This window comes from Trachypithecus francoisi, unplaced genomic scaffold (assembly GCF_009764315.1).
Source record: "Trachypithecus francoisi isolate TF-2019V2 unplaced genomic scaffold, Tfra_2.0 Lachesis_group20, whole genome shotgun sequence".
NCBI lineage: Eukaryota > Metazoa > Chordata > Mammalia > Primates > Cercopithecidae > Trachypithecus > Trachypithecus francoisi.
The window spans coordinates 66,796,417-66,820,561 of NW_022681466.1; the positions used below are offsets into that span (position 1 = coordinate 66,796,417).

Below are 24,145 nucleotides of genomic sequence, written 5' to 3' on the forward strand. Positions count from 1 at the left end.
GGAGAGAGAGAGGAAGGAAGGAAGGAAGGAGAGAGAAACAGGAAGAGAGGAAGGAAGGAAGTGGGCAAAATTCCTTCCTCAAGGAGCTCACATTCTAGTTGGGAGGGAGAACAAGAAGCCAAATAAGAAAGTAAAATATATTGTGAGTGACATGAGCTGTAGAGAAAAGTAAAGCAGAAAAGAGCAGGGAGTTTGGGGGCAGGTGTTCAATTTTAAGTGGAGAGATGAGGCAACATGTCAACAAAGCGACTTCCTTTTGAGCAAAGACCTGACGCAAGTGGAGGAGCAAACCATGAGATATCAGTGCCAGAAGATTGTTCCGGGCAGAAGCGCAGCAGAAGCAGCAGGTGCAGAGGCCTTAGGTGGAACTGTCCCTGGGGTGTGGAAGGAATAGAGAGAAAGGCAGTGAGGATGGAGCTAAAAGAGATTAGAGGCGAGGGCCGGGCGCGGTGGCTCACGCCTGTAATCCCAGCACTTTGGGAGGCTGAGGTGGATGAATCACAAGGTCAGGAGATCGAGACCATCCTGGCTAATACGGTGAAACCCCGTCTCTACTAAAAATACAAAACATTAGCCAGGTGTTGTGGCGGGTGCCTGTAGTCCCAGCTACTCAGGAGGCTGAGGCAGGAGAATGGCGTGAACCCGGGAGGCGGAGCTTGCAGTGAGCCGAGATCGCGCCACTGCACTCCAGCCTGGGCGACAGAGTGAGACTCTGTCTCAAAAAAAAAAAAAAAAAAAAACCGTGAGGACAGAGATTATGAGGATCCAAGTCCTCAGGGCCCTGTAGACCAGGAAAAGGACCTTGAATTGTACTCTGAGTAATGTGGGGAAATTGGAGGGTTTTAATCAAAAAGGATCAAAAAACTATGATGTGTTTCTATGTCTATCCCCAAGTACCCTGTGCATTTCTGGGGCCTGGGAGGGTTTTCTAAACCTCTACCTGGCCCACAGGCCTGGCGCATAGTAGTGATCAATGGGTGCTTATGGATGTTTGTTGAATCAACAGATAAGTAACCTCAAGACCGTGGGTGTGTGTCTTCCACAGGTTGGCCAGCTGTGGCCTCACAGCTGAGGACTGCAAGGACCTGGCCTCTGGGCTGAGAGTCAACCAGAACCTGACCGTGCTGGACCTGAGCTTCAATGTGCTCACGGATGCTGGAGCCAGATACCTTTGCCGGAGACTGAGTTGGCCGTTCTGCACGCTACAGCGACTGCAGTAATTGTTCTTGGTGGGCAGGGGGAGGTGGAGGGAACCACCTGCCACCATGAGGCAATTGGAGGGTAAGGGCAGAGAGAAGGTGAGACCTGCTTTGTGGGAGTGGGAGGAGCCTGCAGGATCTCAGCCAGGGAGTAGAGGCTCAGGAGGAAGCTCATCCACCCTTGGACAGAGGGGAGCGGGCCTCCAGGCTCCAAATACAGCAAGAGAAGCCAAGTTGAGTCAAGGGGCATGAATGCAAGGTGGGGACAGGGGGCAGAATTTGTGGCCATTTTCACAGACTGCCACAGAGGAGGATGATAATAGTGCCCACTGCATAGAGCTATGAGGATTGCAGCAGTGTTTTTCTATCCCTCTCCTGTTCCTACCAGCTGTGATCTGCCCAGTAACAGGTCCTCTTACTTGGCATGGGGTTCTGCCATGGAGAGCTGAAATCACTGGTGTCCACTGAATTCGATTTTCTATCTCATCCGAGGGAACAGAGCCATCCCCGCTACCATGTAGAAACAAGTCCGGGTGCAGTGGCTCACGCCTGTCATCCCAGCACTTTGGGAGGTCGAGGCAGGCGGATCACTTGAGGTCAGGAGTTTGAGACCAGCCTGGCCAACATGGTGAAACCTTCTCTCTACTAAAAATACAAAATGTAGCCAGGCGTGATGGTGGGAACCTGTAATCCCAGCTACTCAGGGAGGCTGAGGCAGGAGAATCACTTGAACACAGAAGGTGGGCATTGCAGTGAGCTGAAATCACATCATTACACTCCAGCCTGGGCGACAGAGCGAGACTTCTTCTCAAAAATGAAAAGAAAAAAGAAACGAGTGAATAGTTCCCTCTCCTGGTCCTGCTGGGCCTCCTCCATCCATGCACAAAGTTACACATCCCCCTCTGTACACCCACCCGCTCAGGGGGCTGCCTTCCGGGTCTTCTTTTGTTTCTGCCCAAACCCTGAAAGATCCTTGTTTACACCTTGCGAGATCCTTGTTCACACATCACACGTCCCTTCCTTCTTCCCAAGGCCAAACCTCTCCCTTTCCCAGGGCCACTGCCTGCTTCCCCACTCAGTAACCCTGATCAGAGTTGTTGGGAAGGGGAGCATGGGAAGGGGAGACAACGCAGATCCCATCCTAACATCAGGGGTCGGCGATCCCTGGTCAGCTGGGAACTCGGTGACACTTGTAAGATTGAATCCTCGCCACATCTACAGAAGACGAGATTGGGTCTTGGAGAGGTTCATTATTTTCCCAAGGCCACATAGCCAGGAAGTAGCTGCACCAGGATTTGAAGCCAGATCTGACATCAAAGCCTGGTTCTCCGTTTTCCCAGTCCCCTCTCTTAGCGAAGGCCCTGTAACGCTTTGTGACATTTACAAGCTTGGACTGCAGCTGGGTCTGAGCAGACCCAGCTGGGGCAGCCAACAGTTCTAGAAGCAGGGCTGAGACCCCAATAGCAGAGGATCCCCAGACAGGGGATCCCCCAGAGACAGCCTACATATATACAACATACAGGAGATACATAGCCCTTTTCTGGCATAAATGCTAGCACAGCACAAACTCTGCCCTGCACTTTGCTTTATCAGTTAAAATATATGCTGGAGACAGTCCCACATCAGTACATACAAAGTCACATCGTTCTTTTTAATCACAGCGTGGAATTTCACTACATGGACGTACCATCATTTTTATCCATCGCCTGTTATGAGCAGCCAGATTGTCTCCAGTGTTCGCTGTAAACAGTGCAGCAGTTACCATCCCCCCATGCGTCCTGAGACCCAGTATATTATCTGTAGCTTACATTTCAAAAAATAGAACTGCTGGGAAAAGGGCATGTTGCTAATTTTGCCCTCTAAAAAGGCCCTACTGGCCGGGTGTGGTGGCTCACACCTGTAATCCCAGCACTTCGGGAGGCCTGGGACACAGAGCGAGACCTCATCTCAAAAAAAAAGAAAAAGGAGAGAGAAAACAGACCCAGGTGTACAAGTGGGACGTTGAGTAAGTTACTCATCAGTGTGGACAGAGTGAGGGGACAGGATCAGGTGAACCACACAGGATTGAGAAAGGGTGGGTGCCGGCATCTTGAGGGGTTCCATGGCTGCAAAAGGAAAGTGAAAATCTCTCAGGTTAGTTTGTATCTTCTCTGCATATCACCCCAGACCCTCAAAAGGCCACAGATGCTAGGAAGGAAGATCAGACCCTAGTTACCCTGAAGAGCAAACCCTCAGGACAATGACCTGGGCTGCTGTGTATCTTTCCTGCAGGCTGGTCAGCTGTGGCCTCACGTCTGGTTGCTGCCAGGACCTGGCCTCTGTGCTCAGCACCAGCCCCCTCCTGATGGAGCTAGACCTGCAGCAGAACGACCTGGGCGACACTGGTGTGCAGTTGCTGTGTGAGGGGCTCAGGCATCCTGCCTGCCAACTCACACGCCTGGGGTAAGGTCCTGGAGGTCCCTTCTGGGCAGAGGGCAGGGAAGAGGGTTGGGGGGGTGTTGGACAGGGGAAGGAAAAAGGACTAATAAATGCATAGTCAACCCAAGTTTCTTACCAGCTCCACAACTTATACCGGGTGACTTAGACAAGTCACCAAATTCTCTGGAACTCTGTTTCTTCATCTGTGGAATGGGAGTATCATACCCACCTCATGGATTGCAATGAAATAAAATGTATATAAAAACAAGGACAGGCGGGGCGTGGTGGCTCACACCTGTAATCCCAGCACTTTGGGAGGCCAAGGTGGGTGAATCACTTGAGGTCAGGAGTTTGAGACCAGCCTGGCCAACATGGTGAAACCCCATCTCTACTAAAAATATAAAAATTAACTGGGCATGGTGGTGTGCGCCTGTAACCCCCAGCTACTCCGGGGACTGAGGCAGGAGAATCACTTGAACCCGGGAGGCGGAGGTTGCAGTGAGCTTAGATCACAGCACTGCACTCTAGTCTGGGCAACAGAGTGAGACTCAGTCTCAAAATTTAATTAATTAATTAATCAAATAAAAACAAGGTCAGTGCTGGGAAGAGAGTCAGGCATGATCAAATGATAACTGTTACTGAGGCTGCATGCTGTAAGGGACTCCCAGGTTCCCCTCACTCCAGGGCAGTGCTTCATTCATTCATTTACTCATTCATTCATTCACTGAGTGCCTCCCATGTGTAAGCACCAGGCCAGGCCCTGGGGTACAATAGTGAGCAAACAGACATGAGCCCTGCCCTCCTGAAGCTTCCACTCTAGTGGGGAGGAGATGGACATTGGTCACCTGTAAATGCACAAGTCTGTATTTATGAGCTCTGTGGAGTGCTAAGAAAGGAAAGTACAGGGTATTATGAGAATGTAATATTGAGGGAGGATGGGATTTGATCAAAATCCCATTCTCAGGGAAGGCCAGGGAGGACTTCCCTGAGAAAGCGACGTCAGGCTGAGGTCTGAAGGAGGAATAGGTAGCCAGGCCAAGTTGGGGAGAGTAGTCCAGGCCAAGGGATGATGTGGGGAAAGACCTGGAACAAAGAGGCGCTTGAACCTCGGAGAGCTGAAGGACCCTGAGCGGCCAGAGTGGAGTGAGCCCCCAGCCCTCATTTCCCATCCCGTAGGCCCCAGAGATTCTCGCCCTTCCCCGAGGAGCCACCCCCACACTATCTCTGGGCCACTTCCGCTCCCCTCCACCTCCTGAGAGCAAGCCCACCGGTGGCTTCTGTCTTGACACTTACCTATGGGTCCTGCCAGGGGCCCTGCCATGTGCTCAGGGAGCAGACAGGGGCTCCAAACCCCCACATCCAGAGCCTTCTCAGAGGGGGTCCGGGAAGCCTGGGCCTCGGGCCTTCCTCAGCCAGGCCTCCCAAACCTAAAGAAGTGGTCACGGCAGAATAACGGAAATAGTGTACATTCGGGTTCTCCTGTAGCTGACACGGGCCATTTACAACCATGGGAACTCCATCCGAGGACGCAGCACCTTTGCACCCCAGTCTGCTGCTCCCCACTGAGTATTTTTGGCTATCGCTACCTCCCTTATGCCGAAGAGCCTCTCTCCAGAGCTTGGCCAGGGCAGGCAGATGTGGCTTCAGGCCCCAGCTCAACACTTACCTGTCAAACCTGGGCTGCTTCCAAGGGGGTTTGCCCTCTAGAGTCCCGAGTAGGTGTCCACCTCCTTCCCTCCTGGAGCCGGGAGTTAGCTGAGAAGAATAACCTTCTACTTCAAGGGCTGCGCTCCTCCCCAGGGGCAGAACAGCTCTAACAGCAGTAGGGGAACGCATGCAGAGCCCTCGCAGGAGGGAGAGTCTTTTCACCTCCTCCTCCTCTGGGCCTCAGAACAGGCAGGGCAGGATTGATGCATCCTACGTGAGAGATAGAGGACAGAGACCCAGAGAAGACAATCAGCATCCCACATCTGGCAGAAACCCCAGACCACAAGGCCTGGGAGGACGGCGGAACCAGAACTCTCTCTTCCCAGCAAAACTTCCGACCACTGGGAAGAAAAGCCCAGGACCCAGGCCTGGGATTTTGAGGCCATGGGGAAATCCCTGGCAGCCGGCTACAGGGACAGCTTCTGCCAGTGACAGCCACCTCATCCAAGGCCACGTCTCCTTCCTGGGGAGGCCCACGTCCGATGACTGGCCAGTGTTGCAGTAGAAAGGCCCAGCCCCTCAACCCAACTCCTTTAAACAGCTCTAAAGGATCATCTCCCAGAGTCGGCTGAGGCCTCCATGGAGACTGCCTCGCAGCCCACGTCTCCCCGATTCCCTCCCTTCCCTTGCCCTGGCATTGACCCAAGAACGCACCACAGCGAATCTCCTCACGGTACCCTCCTCTGAGCCCGGCTCCCAGGGAACGCACCCTGTGGCCGCTCCTCCAGAAGGTGGCAGGTCCCGGGATTCTGGGACCTGGGGACCTGGGGACAACATGGGAGATCCCAGGAGGACCCGTCTCCCTTTGTGCTTTCAGGCTGGACCAGACGACTCTGAGTGATGAGATGAGGCAGGAGCTGAGGGCCCTGGAGCAGAAGAAACCTCAGCTGCTCATCTTCAGCACATGGTAAGGGGTGGCCCCAGAACTCCCTCTGGCTGATCCAGGCCCAGGGCTGAGCAGGAGACAGGGAAAGAGCCTTGGGGTGAGAGACCAACACAGCCAGGGAGAAACCGAGAAACTGCAGCAGCCAGAATGAGGTGCGCTTGTCAGTGCAAATAGAATCAAATCCCCCGCTGCTTAAACTCTTATGTTAGACAAACAAGGAGAGGAAAACATGAAAAAGTAAGTGGACTAAAAAATCAGCCAGGCGTGGTGGCGGGTGCCTGTGGTCCCAGCTACTCAGGAGGCTGAGGTATGAGAATCGCTTGAACCCGGGAGATGGAGGCTGCAGTGAGCCGAGATCGCGCCACTGCACTCCAGTCTGGGCGACAGAGCGAGACTGCATCTCAAAAAAAAAAAAAAAAAAGCCGGGCATGGTGGCTCACACCTGTAATCCTAGCACTTTGGGAGGCCAAGGCAGGCAGATCACGAGGTCAGGAAATCAAGACCAGCCTGACCAACATGGTGAAACCCTGTCTCTACTAAAAATACAAAAATTAGCCGGGCGTGGTGGCGGGCGCCTGTAATCCCAGCTGCTCAGGAGGCTGAGGCAGGAGAATCACTTGAACTCGGGAGGCAGAGGTTGCAGTGAGCCGAGATCACACCACTGCAGTCCAGCCTTGGCGACAGAGCGAGACAACATCTCAAAAAGAGAAAAAAAAGAACAAGAAAAAGTCAGTGGGTGGGTGAGCCAGCGAATCCCCTGGACCCAGCACAGCATGATACCAAATGGCCTCTAGTCCAGGAATCCTTCCTTGAAGAACAGAGAAGGTTTGGAACAATGAAAGCAATGACCACAAGAGGGAGACAAAGACAGAGAGAGAGCCTGTGCCCTGGGAGAAAGCCCACCCTCGCCATCACCATCACCCACCGCCCTCACCACCACCACACACACCCCTGACTTGGGGGGCAAGCCCCAGGACCAGGAAAGTCCATCTTCCCTTCCCCAAGGAATCTGCTGCAGCTCCCGCATTCTCCCAGGTGGGTGCATTTCTACCTGACCATGAAGGACATCTGTCCCCAGGTTCCTGGCTGCTGTGGCTCATCTGAAATGGAAGAAAAAGAGCTCCTAGGTTTAAGAGGAGTCATTCATTCATAGAACAAACATTCCCTGCAGACTCACTATGTGTCAGGTACTATTTTGGGATCTGAGGAGGACACAGCAGTGAACAAGACAGACACGGCCCAACCTCCAGGAACTTAGTCCAGCAGGGAGATAGGCATGGGTTATCCCACAAGTATCTGCGCAAATGCACCTGGGGTCAGTGCGTGTACCAGTGGGCCTATTTGACCTGGTCAAGAGGAGCTGGGCTGAGCTCTGAAAGACAGGACAGGTTGGCTGGGCCTAGGAAGGGATGGAGTCCCGGCAGAAGTAGAGGCTCTGAGAGAGAAAAGAGTGTAGCCCCCTGGAGGAATGGGAGGCCAGGCATCAGGAGCAGCTACTCAAAGTGTGGTCCATGGACCAGCAGCGTCGGCATTACTCTCACCAGGAGCTCGATAGAACTGCAAATTCTCAGGCCCCACCCCAGACCCGCTGAACCAGAATCTCCGGGGTGGGGCCCAGGAATCTGTGTGGTATTTGAGACAGAGTCTCACTCTATCACCCAGGCTGGAGTGCAATGGCATGATCTCGGCTCACTGCAACCTCTGCCTCCCAAGTTCAAGCCATTCTTCTGCCTCAGCCTCCAGAGTAGCTGGGACTAGAGGCGCCCGCCACCATACCCAGCTAATTTTTGTATTTTTAGTAGATACGGGGTTTCACCATGTTGGCCAGGCTGGTCTCAAGCTCCTGACCTTGTGATGTGCCCGCCTCAGCCTCCCAAAGTGCTGGGATTACAGGCGTGAGCCACCACGCCCGGCCGAATCTGTGTCTTAACAAGCCCTCCAGATGATCGTTAAGCACAAAGAGTTTGAGAACCAATGGACTAGAGGTCAGTGAGCAAGGAAAAAGTGGCCCAGGTGACATTAGAGGGTGACAGAGGCCCCAGCAAGCCCTTTTGGACCATGTTAAAAACTTTCTATTTTCCCCCTGAAGCAATGAAGAGACATTACAGGGCTGCAGCAGCCAAGTGATGGGGCAGGTTCCTATTTTAAGATTGGCTGCTATGTAGACAATGGGCGGCAGAGGGACCCCCGCAGAAGCAGGGAGACCTTTCAGAGTGATTTGTCCACCTCAGCCTCCCAAAGTCCTGGGATTACAGTCGTGAGCCACCGCGTTTCAGCCACTACTGTTTCCGAGGATGCTGCAGTGGTGCAGGCCACGGAGGCCAGGGCCTGGGACTCGGGTGGAGGTCATGGAGGTGGAGAGAAGAGAATAGAAAGAAGAGCTATTTGGGAGGTGTTGTCAAGGTGATCGGCTCTTAGGGTGGGCGTGGAGGGAGTTGGGATGACACCCCCCCGTCCAGCCTGGGTGCATGGGTGGATGGAGGCTGCTCACAGGCAGGGACCACAGAAGAACCACAGGATTTAGTTCAAATCCAGGTGGAGTTTTTGTGTTTGTTTTGTCTGAGACAGGTTCTGGATCTGTCACCCAGACTGGAGTGCAGTGGCACAGTCTCAGCTCACTGCAACCTCTGTCTCCTGAGCTCAAGTGATCTTCCCACTTCAGCCTTCCAAGGAGCTGGGATACAGGTGCATGCCACCATGCCCAGCTAATTTTTGTATTTTTGGCAGAGATGAGGTGGGGAGGTCTCACTATGTTACCTAGGCTGGTCTCGAACTCCTGAGCTCAAGCTATCCACCCATCCCGGCCTCCCCAAGTGCTAGGATTACAGGCGTGAGCCACTGCACCTGGCCCAAGGAGGAGTTGAATTTTTAGTGGGAATGTCATGCAGGCAGCCCTTGCTTCCTCCAAGATCTCAGGCAGAATGAACAATTCTTTGTCCAGGAAACCAACTGAGATGATCCCTAATGAGGGCCTGGGTACAGGAGAGACGAGTAATAGCACGTCCTCACTCAAGCGGCAGAGACTCGGATCAGGTAGTTTGAAGGGGCGAGGCTGTGGCATCATGACGGGTTGGGGGAGGTCAACTGTGGGAGGTCGTTCCCTCCATCCTTCTGCCCCTGATGTGGGACGGGGCAGGTTTCCTACCTAAGAAGGTGCTACCCTGACGAGAGAGCTCCCACTTCTAGGAACTGGCCGGATTTCTGTTTCCCCCTCTCCTACACCCACCAGTGGGTGCTGCCCCTCTCCAGAACGTCTATGGCATGTATCAAACCCTGAACCGGGGTCCAGTCTCCCATTCTTGACTGCCAAGGCCTGGGAATCACATCTCCATCTTGGCCCTGCCATCTTAAAAAAAAAAAAACAGGGTCTCACTCTGTTGCTCAGGCTGGAGTGCAGTGGCATGTTCACGGCTCACTGCAGCCTCAACCTCCTGACCTCAAACAACACTCCCACGTCAGCCTCCTGAGTAGAACTGGGACTGCAGACGCTCACCACAGTGCCTGGCTGATATTTTTCTTCTTTCTATAGAAACCGAGTCTTCCCACGTTGCTCAGGCTGATCTCAAACCCCTGGACTGGAGCAATCTTCCTGCCAAGGCCTCCCAAAGTGCTGGGATTACAGGCAAGAGCCACGGTGCCTGGCCCCTTTCATCTTTTGAACCATGTTCCTCTCTCAACCTGCCCCCCTAGGCATGCTGGGAAGAGTGGCACTTCTGTTCCAGTGGGGAAGGGGAGATGGGCGGAGGCTGGGCTGGAGGCACTGGAGTGGGGCTCCCCAGACAGCAGGCAGGCAGCCAGGGAGCAGGAGCAGAAGCAGCAGACACGCTCCCTGCCATGGTCCAGGCAGGCCGGCCTTGGGAAGGGCCCCTTACAGTGCGGCCATAGGGGCTGGGGGAGGCCAGGCGAGAGAATCTGGAGCTGACCGCTGCCTTGCTGTTTCCGAGGGAAGCTCCCCAGAGGTGGAACAGGTGGAACCCTTGTGCCTGCCTTCACCTGCCTCTCTAGGGGACCAGGATACGCCTTTGGGGACTGACGACGACTTCTGGGGCCCCATGGGGCCTGTGGCTACTGAGGTAGTTGACAAAGAAAGGAGCCTGTACCGGTGAGTGAGGGGGCTCTGCTGGTCCCAGGCTGGCTTCCCCCACCCCACTGCCCATCCTGCGTCCCCACAGTCAGTCAGTTCCCCCCAACCCACACTTGCCACTGGGTCCCCTCCTCTTACCCAGACAACAGGCAGAGACAGGGCTGAAACACCGGGTGTGTGCTTTTCATGATGGAAAAAGTTTTCTTATGAAACTTAAAATTTTCTAACATACACAAAAATAGAGAGTACAAGGAGCTTCCATGTACCCATCACCCAGCTTCAGCCACTGTTTTGCCAAATTCATTTCAGCTGTTCACTTTCCCCCTCTTTGTTATTGTTACAATATTTTAAATCCAAGATGTCAGGTGATTTTACCCTTAAATATTTTATTACACATCTCAAAAAACAAAAATAAAAACCCTTTCTTCCATAACATAACTACCATGCCAATATCACATCTCACAAAGCTGACAATAAATCTTTCATTTCATGTAATCCCCAATCCATATTCAAATTGCTCAATTGTCTAAAACGTGTTCTTAAAGTTGATGTTTTGGTTTGGTTTGGTTTGGTTTTGAGATGGAGTCTCGCTCTGTCGCCCAGGCTGGAGTGCAATGGCACAATCTTGGCTCACTACAACCTCCACCTCCCAGGTTCAAGCGATTCTCCAGCCTCAGCCTCTCTAGTAGCTGGGACTACAGTCACACACCACCACGTGTGAAAAATAAAAATTTTTGTATTTTTAGTAGAGACAGGGTTTCACCATATTGGACAGGTTGATCTCGAACTCCTGACCTCAGACAATCCACCCTCCTCAGCCTCCCAAAGTGCTGGGATTACAGGTGTGAGCCACTGCACCTGGCCAGTTGGTGTGTTCTTATCAGGATCCAAACAAGGTCCACTCATTGTATTTTGTTTGTTATATTTCTTAAATCTCACTAACTGTATGCTCCTGTTTTATTAACAGCTGCTAATGAGCTAAGGACTGTACTAGTAACTGGGAACCCTAAGATGAATATGGCAGCCCTGCCCTCCCAGGGCTTACAGTCGCACTAGTAGTAATTGTCTATAGTCATACTCATTATCTCTTATATAACATGTTACCACTTACCAAACACTGCCACAGACATCATCTCAACCAGGAGACAGCATCACTCCCAACTCACACCTACAGAAGCTGGGGCATCCCAGGACCCACTATTAACCCACATGAGGAGCCTTGGGAAAATCACTTCTGATCTCTATAAACGTGTTATTTTCAATTCTAAGGGTTTAGCATTAATATTAGCACATATGGCCAGGCACACTGGCTCATGCCTATAATCCCAACACTTTAAGAGACCGAGGCAGGAGGATCACGAGTCCAGGAGTTCAAGGCCAGCCTGGACAACATGGCAAAACCTTGTGTCTACAGAAATGACCAAAAAAATTAGCTGGGCATGGTAACTTGTGCCTGTAGTCCTAGCTACTCAGGGAGCTGAGGTGGGAGAGTCGCCTAAGCCAGGGATTTCCAGGCTGCAGTGAGCCAAGATCAGGCCACTGTGCTCCAGCCTGGGCAACAGAGTGAGACCATATTTCCAAAGAGAGAGAGAGAGATATATAGATAGATCGAGATAGACAGATAGAGATAGACAGATAGATAGATGAAGATAGAGATATAAATTAGATAGATAGATATAGAGATAGATAGAGATAGACAGAGATAGAGATAGATATAGATAGAGGTAGAGAGAGAGAGATATAGATAGAGATAGATATAGATAGGTAGAGATAGATGATAGAGATAGATATAGACAGATAGAAATAGATAGATTAGATAGATAGATAGATAATAGAGATAGAAAGAAATCTTAGCACATATATTGTTATTAATTATTGGTAAATAGGCCCTTTACATATACAAACACTTGTTATTTCATCATCACCATCATTGCCATCATCAACATAGTAGAAACAGTTCACTGCTCCCAGGCGTGTACTAAGCTGTGAGCATGCATTGAGTCACTTATTCTCACAACTAGGAGATGGGAGCTACAATTACTCCTACTGACAGATGAGGAAACCAAAAACAGGAAGGTTAAATGACTTGCTCAGGGACCCACAAGCAGAAGAGATAGAGACAGATAGATAGAGATAGATAGATAGATCTAGAGATAGATAGAGATAGATAGGTAGGTAGGTAGATAGCTAGATAGATAGATAGATAGAGATAGATAGATAGGTAGAGATAGATGATAGATAGAGATAGAGATGATATAGATAGATATAGACAGATAGAGATAGATAGATAGATAGATAGAAATCTTAGCACATATATTGTTATTAATTGTTGGTAAATAGGCCCTTTACATATATGAACACTTGTTATTTCATCATCACCATCATTGCCATCATCAACATAGTAGAAACAGTTCACTGCTCCCAGGCGTGTACTAAGCTGTGAGCATGCATTGAGTCACTTTTTCTCACAACTAGGAGGTGGGAGCTACAATTACTCTTACTGACAGATGACGAAACCAAAAACAGGAAGGTTAAATGACTTGCTCAGGGATCCACAGTCAAGAGCAGAAGAGCCAGGACTAAAATGCAAGTCCATCTGATTCTGAAGTCTGGGCTTGAAGCCCCTGTACCATATCCGCAATCCCCTGCATGGGGTCTGGCATCCAGCAGGTGCTCAGTGAGTTCGTGCAGTAAGTGTCTGCTTCTCCCTCTTCTTCCCAGAGTTCACTTCCCTGTAGCTGGCTCCTACCACTGGCCCAACACGGGTCTCTGCTTTGTGGTGAGAGAAGCGGTGACCACTGAGATTGAATTCTGTGTGTGGGACCAGTTCCTGGGTGAGATCAACCCACAGCACAGCTGGATGGTGGCAGGGCCTCTGTTGGACATCAAGGCTGAGCCCGGAGCCGTGGAAGCTGTGCACCTCCCTCACTTTGTGGCTCTCCAAGGTAAACAAGAGGGAAGGATAGGGAGGAAGGTGGTGGTAATTATGGGCCTGAAAGGGAGTATAGAATGATGATCTCCTGGGAGAGGGTGTTGTGGCTTCCTTTGAGGGGCCGAGGAGGGGCTATGGAGATGGGGAGCAAGATTTTCCTGCATTCCACTCTTCTCTGGACATATCTTTTTGAAACACATCTCCCAGCCTCATAATTATATCTGCCTAAACTTACTTGAAAGTCTGTATTAAGTGTTATTTATATAGACTTATATCACTGAAGGTCCCAGCAGGAAAGAGACAATATGCTCAGTTGAGATTTTTGAAGAAGCTTTTCAAAGACAGGACCATTTACAAAGTAGGCTAAAGTGAACGAACAAAGAATGTTGGGACACCAGGGACTAGTAACAATAGGAAGCCATCAGGCAGGGGGAAGAAACAGGGTCATCAGACTCCATCTGAGAGCTGGAGCCATGAAAGAGGTGCTTCCCTTTAGAAGATAGTCATTATAAAGTGTCCTGACCTCTGTCACCTCCCAAGACTTCCCACAGATAGAGTTCCAAGAAATATCAGCCAACAGTCAAAAATCTCACAAAGGGGAAACAAGGCACCAGAAGTAAGAGCCAGCGGAAACAACAGATACCAGAATCAGTCCCTTAAATCCTTCAGCTGCTGAAATTATCAGAAAAAGAACATAAAACAAGTGTGTATAATATGACCAAAATAATAACCTTAAAACTATCAGCAAAAAGCCATGAACCACTGAAAATGACAAATCAAAGCTGGAAACTAAATTGACTTAAAAAAATGAAAAAACAATCAAGTCACTTGTAGGATACCACAACAAGTCCTAATGTGTATCTAAATGGAATTCCAGAAAGATATGATAGAGCAAAGGGGAAAAAATGGAATATTCAGCAAGACAATTGCAAATAAATTTCTAGAAGTATTGAGATATATGAGACTTCTCAGAATGAGAAATCCCAAAAATGCAATGCAGGAAAGACAGACAGAAGGGAGAGAAAAAATCAAGATTAGTCTTATTATTGTGAAACTACAGAATAACAAAGTATGAGGGAAAGTCTTGATAGCAGCCAGAAAGAAAGGATGATAGGTGTGAGCCACTATGCCCAGCCAATGTCCATCAGTTTAGTGAGCAAGTTAGAAGACTCTGATGTGTCCCCAGGACAAATCATGACTCCAATAGAAGCTGCATTTAATTGCTGATAAAATGATTTGATAATTTATGTTACAGCTTACATCAGTTATAAACACTTTCATGATTTGTACAGTTTAGCTAGATAGTAAATGGGTTTTTAATGTTTTTTTCTTTTCTTAATTTCTTTATTTCCCAGGAATAGAGGTAAATGAGAATTTATGTTTAATTTCTGACCTATGTTAGTTGATACATTAATTTCTAGTATCATCCCACTAGTTCAATGTATTTTTAGTATCACCTCGAAATAAAGGTATTAACTTTACAGTATGCATATATTAAGGTAATCAAGGCATATATAAGAAAAATTATTTAGAAGCTAGTAGAAAGAGAAAAATGAAATGAGAAAAATGAAAAGCAAGGAACTGCTCAGTACCCAGGACCAGGAATGTCTTGTTTGCTGAGGACACCAAAGTTCAGTAAACAATTCAAGCTGCACACCAGGAGGAGAGCATGGGGCAGGAGAAATAGAGCCGTGGGGGCCTCAGGATCCCTGGGGCACCTGGTTTAACGTTAGGGTCATATGGGCTTTCCCTAGGGAAGGTCCCAGAGTAAAACAGAGTAGAGGGATGAGGTGCAAGACAGCTCTGGGGTTGTGGAGGTCCGTTTAGAAAGGAGGAGATTGAGGAGAGGAAACTGATGGCTGAAACAAGAAGCTGGGACAAGTTACTTGTTCCCACCTGGCCATCTACAGAGTAATGAACATAGCCACTGCCACAACCAGCCTGCCTCTTCCACAAGTGAGACTGTGGCCAGGGGTCCCCAGGTACTCTGTCAAGAAGAGAGGGGCCTGGCTAATAGAGTCAGTGGGCTCAGCTCTGTCGTAGCTCTGCCCATGACCAGCAGCAAAAGAACTTGGCTTGCCTCAACCTGGGATGCTCAGGGCTGCACCACCACTCCCTGCTCTAACCAGAGTATTCCAGGAGAAACTTCATGCAGCTAAGGTCTGGAGCCAGAATGTACCAGCAGGGCCGGAGGGGACAAAGTCTGCCCTTCAGCTCCTGCTTCCAGGCGCCCCCTCATTCCCCACTCTCAGAGGTGGATGAGCGGGCCCTCCCCATTGTGAGGACTCCCAAGCCATGCCCTGCTCAGTCTCCTACATCCATCAAGTGGGCCTGGGAAACGGGATTTGTCCAAAGAATTGGGTGACCCTCTGAGTGCACAAGCATCTAGCTGAAGCCTGCCAGGCTGACAGCCAAATCAGAATAGGAATGAATTCACTGTGCTTGTGGCACTGCCCTTTGTGGCACTGCCCTGTTGGCACTGTCCTTTGTGGCACTGGAACTTGGCCATTAAGAACTGTGAACAATAACTGAGCATCCTGTGCCAGGAACCATGCAAGGTAGTTCCATATATATAAGTGGCATCTCTGTTTTCATAATGAACCAGGAAATTAGGCACTACGGTTTTCTCTTGGTGTACCAGTGAGGAAACTGAAGCCGAGAGAGGTGAAGACCCTCTTCCAGATTTGGGATTCTATCCCAAGTCCTATTGATCCCAGACTAAGAGCTACACCCCTACCCCTCCCCAGTCCTGCCCAAGACCATGTCCCACCAGCCTTCCCTAGACCAAATTCTGAGCCTCACCTTGTGGCCAGATAGGACTTAACTCCCTTTGGACTCTGTACACCAAGCTTGTGCAACCTGCGGCCTGTGGGCCACACGCAGCCCAGGATGGCTGTCGATGCAGCCCAACATGAATTTGTAAACTTTCTGAAAACATGATCAGGCTTTCTTGCTCATGTTTTAAAGCTCACCAGCTATCACTAGTGTTAGTATATTTTATATGTGTGGCCCAAGACAATTCTTCTTTTTCCAATGTGACCCAGGGAAGCCAAAAGATTGGACGCCCCTGCCACAGAACAAGAGGCAAAACGCACAGAGGTTGCTTTTAGCTGGCCATGCCCAGCCAGGAAACCAATCCCTGGGACCGGGCAGGGCCCCTTCCAGAAATGCTTGCTGCCTGCTGTCTGGGCTGCAGCTGTTCATTGCCCTGGAAACGATGACCTCACTGCCTGATACAGGGTCTGATTTAGGACTTGAGCACTGGTGCTTCATCACTGTCGTCGCTGAACGGGTGACGAGTCATTAACTTTCCATGGTGACTTTTCTACCACTATAGCTAGAGCTTGGGGCTTTCAGCCTCTCGGCTTCATCACCGCAGGCATTCTCACCCTCCCGCAGGACCAGCTCCAGCAGTCGTAGGGCCCAGCACAAAACGAAAGCACGGGGCTCTTCGTTCAAAAATGATTAAGAATGTCAAGAACCACCACACATGAAACCAAGCGCCAGGCCCTGCTGAGCTTGGGGCTCTGTGTGACTGCACAGGCCAAACACCCATGAAGCTGGCCTTGTCCTTCGGGTCCTTCGTTCCCCCACCCACCCATCTCCTTCAGCACACACAGACCTCTGCTCTCCACACAACCCTCCCTCCAAGAGGAAGTAAGTTCCCTCATTTTTGTCACACTTGCTCCTCTCTGTGCTGCCCGTGGGAACAAGAACACTTCACACAGCCACCTGAATGGGGTCTCTCCCCATTCTCACCCCCTCCCCCTGCCCACCCACTCAGGAGTTCAACCAGATGAGATGGCTGAAAACCACAGTGATATCCCTCAGGCCTCAAAATTGTTGGCTTCCTGGAACCAACACTTACTGAATTGTGTAATGATACAGAGTCCCAAAACTCAGATTCAGCAAAATGGATATTCAAAACACCTTAGTGGCCAGGTGCAGTGGCTCACACCTGTAATCCCAACACTTTGGGAAGCAGAAGCAGGAGGATGACTTGAGCCCAGGAGTCTGAGACCAGCCTGGGCAACATAGTAAGACCCCATCTCTAAAAAAAAAAAAAAAAAAAAATTAAAGAATTAGCCAGGCATGGTGGTGTGCACCTGTAGTTCCAGCTACTCAGGAGGCTGGGGTGGGAGGAGCACTTGAGCCTGGAAGGTCAAGGCTACAGTGAGTCATGATCATGCACTGCACTCCAGCCTGGGTGACAGAGCAAGACTCTGTCTGAAAAAAAAAAAAAAAAAAAGAGACTGCATCTCAAAAAAAAAAAAGCCGGCATGGTGGCTCACACCTGTAATCCTAGCACTTTGGGAGGCCAAGGCGGGCAGATCACAAGGTCAAGAGATTGAGACCATCCTATCTAACACGGTGAAACCCCGTCTCTACTAAAAATACAAAAAGCCGGGCGAGGTGGCAGGCGCCTGTAGTCCCAGCTACTCAGGAGGCTGAGGCAGGAGAATGGTGTGAACCCAGGAGGCGGAGCTTGCAGTGAGCTGAGATCGCACCACTGCACTCCAGCCTGGGCGACAGAGCAAGACTCTGTCTCAAAAAAACAAAAGAAAAATTAGTAGCTTTTTCTTCCCAGACCCCAAGAGTTACCAAGAGAACTGGGTCAAGTTGTTTGAGGAAGAAACAGAAAGAACCACCACAGCCAGGTGGATAGATTTGGTCAAGCTGCATTTTATCTGTAATACGAGCACGCGGCCCTTATTATCCCAGGGCTTTATAGACACAAACCCAGTCAATCTGCACAGTGACACCGAGAAGGGGATGCTGTTATCAGCCCTACTTTACAGATGATGCACAGGAGGGCAAGTAATCTGCTCAGAGTCCCACAGTCAGTAAGAGCCCTTGCTGGGAGTCAAAGCCAGGCAGTCCGTATCATTTAGCTGCTCTGCTAGACAACCCTCGAGTGTCCCACCTTCATGTGATGTGGGTCCCACTGTCCCTGCTTGAGCAGGAGAGCCACCGTGCCCCTCACCTGAGCCTGGACGGTGCTGACCACACACTTAGCAGGGAGGGCATGGCTAGACATCAGGTTACAGGCCCAAGGGCAGCATCTAAAGGAGGGAGAGTCCCCAGGCTCCTGGACAGCAGGAGCAGCAATGTCCCAAGGCAAACACCGGGCATGCGGCTGGGAAAGGAGGAAGGAGCTGACGGGCTGCCATTGGCGGAGCACTTGTGATGCTTTGGTCCACTGTTCTATTTGCTGCCTGTATTCCCCATTGGGCCACAAGCTCTGGAAGTGCAGTCCCCATGTCTTTCCTGTTCACAGCCACATCCACAGGGCCTGGCACATTGTCCGTACTCAGTCAGCTTTTGTGTAATGAGCAGATGCAAAGCCCTGGACCCCAGACCCACAGAAACATGCCTCCCTCATGATAGCGTTTTCTAGATTGTTCTAGTGCAACCAGCCAAAGGCAGCTCCAGGTAGGTCTTTCTGCCAGTGAGACTTGCCCCAGTCAACACTCAACCTTCATCTCCTTCAGACCACAGTCTTCCCCATTGCTTCCCTTCTCTCTCCAATCTATCAGCACAAACATACTGTCAGGTTGGGATGAGGTGACTACCACAATCTATGACAAGAAGGGGGGTGACCAGCTCATCTTAACACTGACAGTCCTGCACCCCCAGGAGCCCTCTCAGTCCTGGGCAAGCATGGACAGTTGGTCACCCTAGCAAGAAGGTAAGTTGGAGACACCCAGCACCTTCTGGAATTCAGCGAAAATTCAAGTGGCACTGAGCATCTGTTAGTGCCACAGACTATGGTCAGAGTCCATGGCCGGTTGTGTGACCCTGGAAAAAGCAGTTTCCTCCCAGGATTTCAGTTCCCTCAGCTGACATGTGAGGACATTCCAGTGCTTTGGAGGTCAGGGTGAGACCATCCATTTAGTGCCAGTGATGGCAATGCAGACCAGCATCACCTCTTGGAGAAGCAACTGCGGGCTGAAGGAGGTCCTACCGCCTCACACGCTTTCCTCATCCCTTGGTACTGATTGATTTCAAGGCAATAACACAAGGGAAATAGCAGCTTTCTGCAGAATATGCGCATTGCAGTGCTATTTAGCATAGTGAAAAGTTGGAAGCAAACTCAACACTGAAATGAGAAACAGGCTGAATCACAGGGTGGTGCATCCACTAGCAGGGATCATAGGCTGTGGTAATTAAAAGGTCCAACGTCCTTGCAACAAGTTAAACTGCCACGGGGAACAAGAGACAAAATGTCATGGACTATGATAAAAATAGGAAAAGGTGTTGCTGCAGAGAAAGACTGGGATGCAGGTGTCCTATGCTAAGAATAGTTACACTGTGGCCGGGCGCAGTGGCTCACGCCTGTGATCCCAGCACTTTGGGAGGCCGAGGCAGGCGGATCACCTAAGGTCAGGAGTTCAAGACCAGCCTGGCCAACATGGTGAAACCCCGTCTCTACTAAAAAGCCAGGCGCAGTGGTGCATGCCTGTAGTCCCAGCTACTGGGGAGGCTGAGGCACGAGAATCACTTGAACCCGGGAGATGGAGGCTGTCGTGAGCCAAGATCACACTACCGCACTCCGGCCTGGGTGACAGAGCTAGACTCTGTCTCAAAAAAAAAAAAAAAAGAAAAAAAGAACAGTTGTATTGTTTGATTGGTAAGATTCATAGGTGAATTCTTCCTCATTTTTTTCAGATGATAGATAGCACTGTGACTTTCTTTTCATCCCCAAAATGCGGTTAAATGAGAAAACTTAAGGAACGGTCTTCATGGCCCCTTCTGGGATTGACATCTGACTAAGGGCCTTGTCCAGCTTGCTGGATGCCTTGTTGTCCAGAAACCACTTGCATTGCAGCAGTTACCAGGCAATGCAGGGATGGAGCTGGGACTCCTGATCCCTAGGCCAGTGTCTCTCCCATTACCAGTGTTCATCCCTCAAGCTCTCTGGTAACTTCGACGTCCTGGCGCTGGTCAGAGGCTACAATCAAAGATACCAATTCTGGTTGATTTAAGCGAAAAGGGATACACTGAAAGGTTATTGACTCAATCATAGACTTAGCAACAAATCTAAGCGGGGGAGAGGAAGTAGTGACCCAGTGACTCAGAAAAACCAAGGGCAGAGCCAAGGTCACATCAAGAAAATATGGAGACAGGCTGTAGACACAGCTACTGTAGGACCCTCCTGCCCAGGAGCCACTGGGCAATTTTTCTTTCTTTTTTCCTTTTTTTTTTTTTTTGAGACAGGGTCTCACTCTGTCACCCAGGCTAGAATGCGGCAGCACAATCTTAGCTGACTGCAACCTTGAACTCCTGGGTTCCAATGATCCACCCACCTCAGCCTCCTAAGTAGCTGGAATTATGAGGGTGCACCACCACACCTGCCTCCCACTGGACTCTTCACCCAACTGCTACTGCCAAAATTCTCTCTCTCTGCATCTGTGTTTCACCCCTCTGGACTCGAGGTCCCAGTTAGGGACAACCACTTAGTCAAGTATTGGTCACACACCTGTGTCCTTGCTGCCAGGGAGTAGCAGGTTCCTGAGTGGGGGGCTCGGCTTGCCTCCTGCCAAGACCCACGCAGTGGGGAGGAGGAGGCTCTTCCTAAAAAGAAGAGTTTGAATGGTGAGTGGCCAAACACCTTGGTCACTCCATTTTCCCAATGCCCCTTCCTCCTCCTCGTTCTCTACCTGCCCAGTCAAACCTGCCACCATCACTCAATGGTCTCTCATAGAGAATCCACACCAGCACGGGCAACTAAAGGTTCTATATCTTTCCCAGCTCCCGGGCCAGGGGCTGGGTTTGTGTATAAGTTTGGCTCAAGGGTGATCTTTGAGCTCCCACTTAGGAGTTCAGCAATCCTAAGTGCTCCCGCCTGGTGGCACAATTTCCCACAGCCTCTGAAGACCCCAGGCGTAGAAATGCCCTCTTCCCCATGCTGGATGTCTTAGCCTGTTCAGGCTGCTATAACAAAATACCATAAACGAGGTAGCTTATAAATAACAGAAATTTGTTTCTCACAGTTCTGGAGCCTGGTAAGTCCAAGGTCAAGGAGCCAGCAGATTTGGTGTGTTGGTGAGAGCCCTCTTCCTCATAGATGGAGCCTTCTAGCTGTGTCCTCACAGGGTGGAAGGGGCAAGGAAGCGCCCTTGAGTCTCTTATATAAGGGCACTAATCCCATTCATGAGAATTCCACCGCCATGACCTGATCACCTCCCAAAAAAGCTTCACCTCTTAATACCATCACCTTGGGGGTTAGAATTTCAGCATATGAATTGTAGGGGGACACACATATTCAAGACCATAGCACTGGGCTCCCCCAAGAAGGTACCTGAGCCTAAGCCCTGGGATCCTATGGTACCGGCAAATCCTGACTCAGTAACAACACTAAATCTGTGCCTCTTAGGCTGGACACGGTGGCTCACGCCTGTAACCCCAGCACTTTGGGAGGCCGAGGCAGGCGGATCACCTGAGGTCAGGAGTTCAAGACCAGCCTCGGCAACATAGTGAAACCCCCGTGTCTACTAAAAATACAAAAATTAGCCAGGTGTGGTGGCGCATGTCTCTAATCCCAGCTACTCGGGAGGCTGAGGCAGGAGAATCGCTTGAACCCAGGAGGCAGAGGTTGCAGTGACCTGAGATTGCTCCATTGCACTGCAGCCTAGGCGACAAGAGGGAAACTCTGTCTCAACAAAATAAATAAATAAAAAATAAACCTGTGCCTCTTGAATCCATTTTTTGACAGGGGGCCATGTGGACACGTCCCTGTTCCAAGTGGCCCACTTTAAAGAGGAGGGGATGCTCCTGGAGAAGCCAGCCAGGGTGGAGCTGCATCACATAGTTCTGGAAAACCCCAGCTTCTCCCCCTTGGGAGTCCTCCTGAAAGTGATCCATAGTACCCTGCGCTTCTTTCCCATCAACTCCCTGGTGTTGCTTTACCACCGCCTCCATCCTGAGGAAGTCACCTTCCACCTCTACCTGATCCCAAGTGACTGCTCCATTCGGAAGGTGACACTAAGAGCCAGAAAGCCTGGGCCATGGTGGGTTGACGGTAAACACAAAATGCAGCCAGAGAGCCCCCTAGAGGGCCTTCAACTGGGACTAAGGATGGGCCTCTTGTACAGGAGAACCTTGAAGTGGGTGAACAATTCGTCCCTTCTCAGTCATGGACTCGTCTCCCATCTTTGGACAGTTTCTTGCAGCCCCTGTCCAGGAATCAAAGGATTGGAGGCTCCCATGCCTAAAACTGTAGCCTTTCCCCATTCTGACTTCTCTAACAATAACCCTATTCCCATCCTGAAAATAACAAAGACCAAGTGAGGGCTGTCTGTGTAGCAGTGCATGCGGGGAGGGAGGCAGGGGTGATACAGTCCCACTCTGTCCACGCAAACACACAGATGCACCATCCCCCCTATTCAGACCACATTCCACGGGGCAGAAGCCTCCCTTAATCATTGTTCCCTATGTTCCGTAGGCCATAGATGATGAAGAAACGAAATTCCAGTTTGTGCGAATCCACAAGCCACCCCCGCTGACCCCACTTTATATGGGCTGTCGTTACACCGTGTCTGGGTCTGGTTCAGGGATGCTGGAGATACTCCCCAAGGTGAGCAGCTCAGTGTCAGCCTCTTTACTGCGAACAGAAGTCCTACCTGGGAATGCCTGTGGGGCAGGTCTCAGGGCTTTCCCAGGGACAGGATAAATCGAGGTGGAACAGAAAGTGAGTGCGATTTAGGGAAAGTGGGAATGCTTCCAAGACTGGGAGAAAGAAAGTTCAGGGAAGGGAGGATCACATGCAGGAGGAGAAGGATGATGGGGTTTGACTTGGGGACACTGGGAAGTGTTTGAGCTATAGGTCATCAATGTCCTCTAATCCAGACCACCAGGAACAAACCTGTAGTCGAACACACTGGGTTGATTACTCATTGCAGTGGCAGAACACATATTATGGGGAACCACGGGGTGTCTCAGTAAAGGGTGTTAGAAAGAATCTGCTGTATTATTTGGACCTTGGTTACATTTGAGGAAGATCTAAGGAAACAAAGATTTTCTTTAGTTTGGGCATTGGTTCAGGCCACACAGAGATTTGTGGAAGAACATTTCAGGCAGAAGGAATGTGTGCAGAGGCGTAGAGGTGGGAGCAAGCTTGACACCTCCAGATGACGAGAAAGAGGTCAGTATAGCAAGAGACGAGTCAGATGAGAGGCACAGTCTTCCAGGCCTCATCTGCCCTATTGGCCCTGGTGTGCAGTTTGCACTTTGTTCTAAGTGCAATGGCAAGCTCTTGAGGGTCATAAACATGCTAATACAAGACCTGATTTGCAGCCGGGTGCAGTGGCTCACACCTGTAATCCCAGCACCTTGGGTACCGAGGCGGGCGGATCACTTGAGGTCAGGAGTTCGAGACCAGCCTGGCCAACATGGTGAAACCCTGTCTCTATTAAAAATACAAAAATTAGCCAGGTGTGGTGGTGTATGCCTGTAATGCCAGCTATTCAGGGGGCTGAGGCAGGAGAATCACTTGAACCCAGGAAGCAGAGGTTGCAGTGAGCCAAGACTGCACCACTGCACTCCAGCCTAGGTGACAGAGCAAGACTGTCTCAAAAAAAAAACAAGACCTGATTTACTTTCATAAAGATGCCCCAGCTGCTGGGTGAGAATGAATGATAAGCAGGCAAGAGTGAAAGCAGACAGACAAGTCAAACGGCCGTTATGGGCCAGGTGCCGTAGCTCAGTGGCTCACACCTGTAATCTCAGCACTTTGGGAGGCTGAGATGGGTGGATCATGAAGTCAGGAGATCAAGGCCATCCTGGCTAACACAGCAAAACCCTATCTACTAAAAATACATAAAAGTAGCAGGGCATGGTAACAGGCGCCTATAATCCCAGCTACTTGGGAGGGTGAGGCAGGAGAATTGCTTGAACCCAGGAAGCAGAGGTTGCAGTGA

The 24,145-nt window shown here is 50.4% G+C and overlaps 1 protein-coding gene across 11 annotated transcripts in view; it reads left to right on the forward strand.

Moving 5' to 3' along the window:
• NLRP1 (NLR family pyrin domain containing 1) overlaps positions 1-24,145 on the forward strand; it is a 73,987-nt gene that overhangs the window by 28,677 nt on the left and 21,165 nt on the right. For 7 of the 11 annotated variants that reach the window (XR_004430862.1, XR_004430863.1, XM_033184891.1 and 4 more), the window contains 9 exons: positions 1,046-1,216; positions 3,471-3,641; positions 6,142-6,231; positions 9,152-9,243; positions 9,740-9,831; positions 10,152-10,312; positions 13,016-13,239; positions 21,943-22,205; positions 22,672-22,803. Coding sequence is in view for 8 of the 11 variants with exons in the window: in XM_033184891.1 (XP_033040782.1) it covers positions 1,046-1,216; positions 3,471-3,641; positions 6,142-6,231; positions 9,152-9,243; positions 9,740-9,831; positions 10,152-10,312; positions 13,016-13,239; positions 21,943-22,205; positions 22,672-22,803 (1,396 nt within the window). In the remaining 3 variants the exon portion in view is untranslated. The other 4 variants (XR_004430864.1, XM_033184894.1, XM_033184893.1 and 1 more) reach the window with 4 other exon arrangements.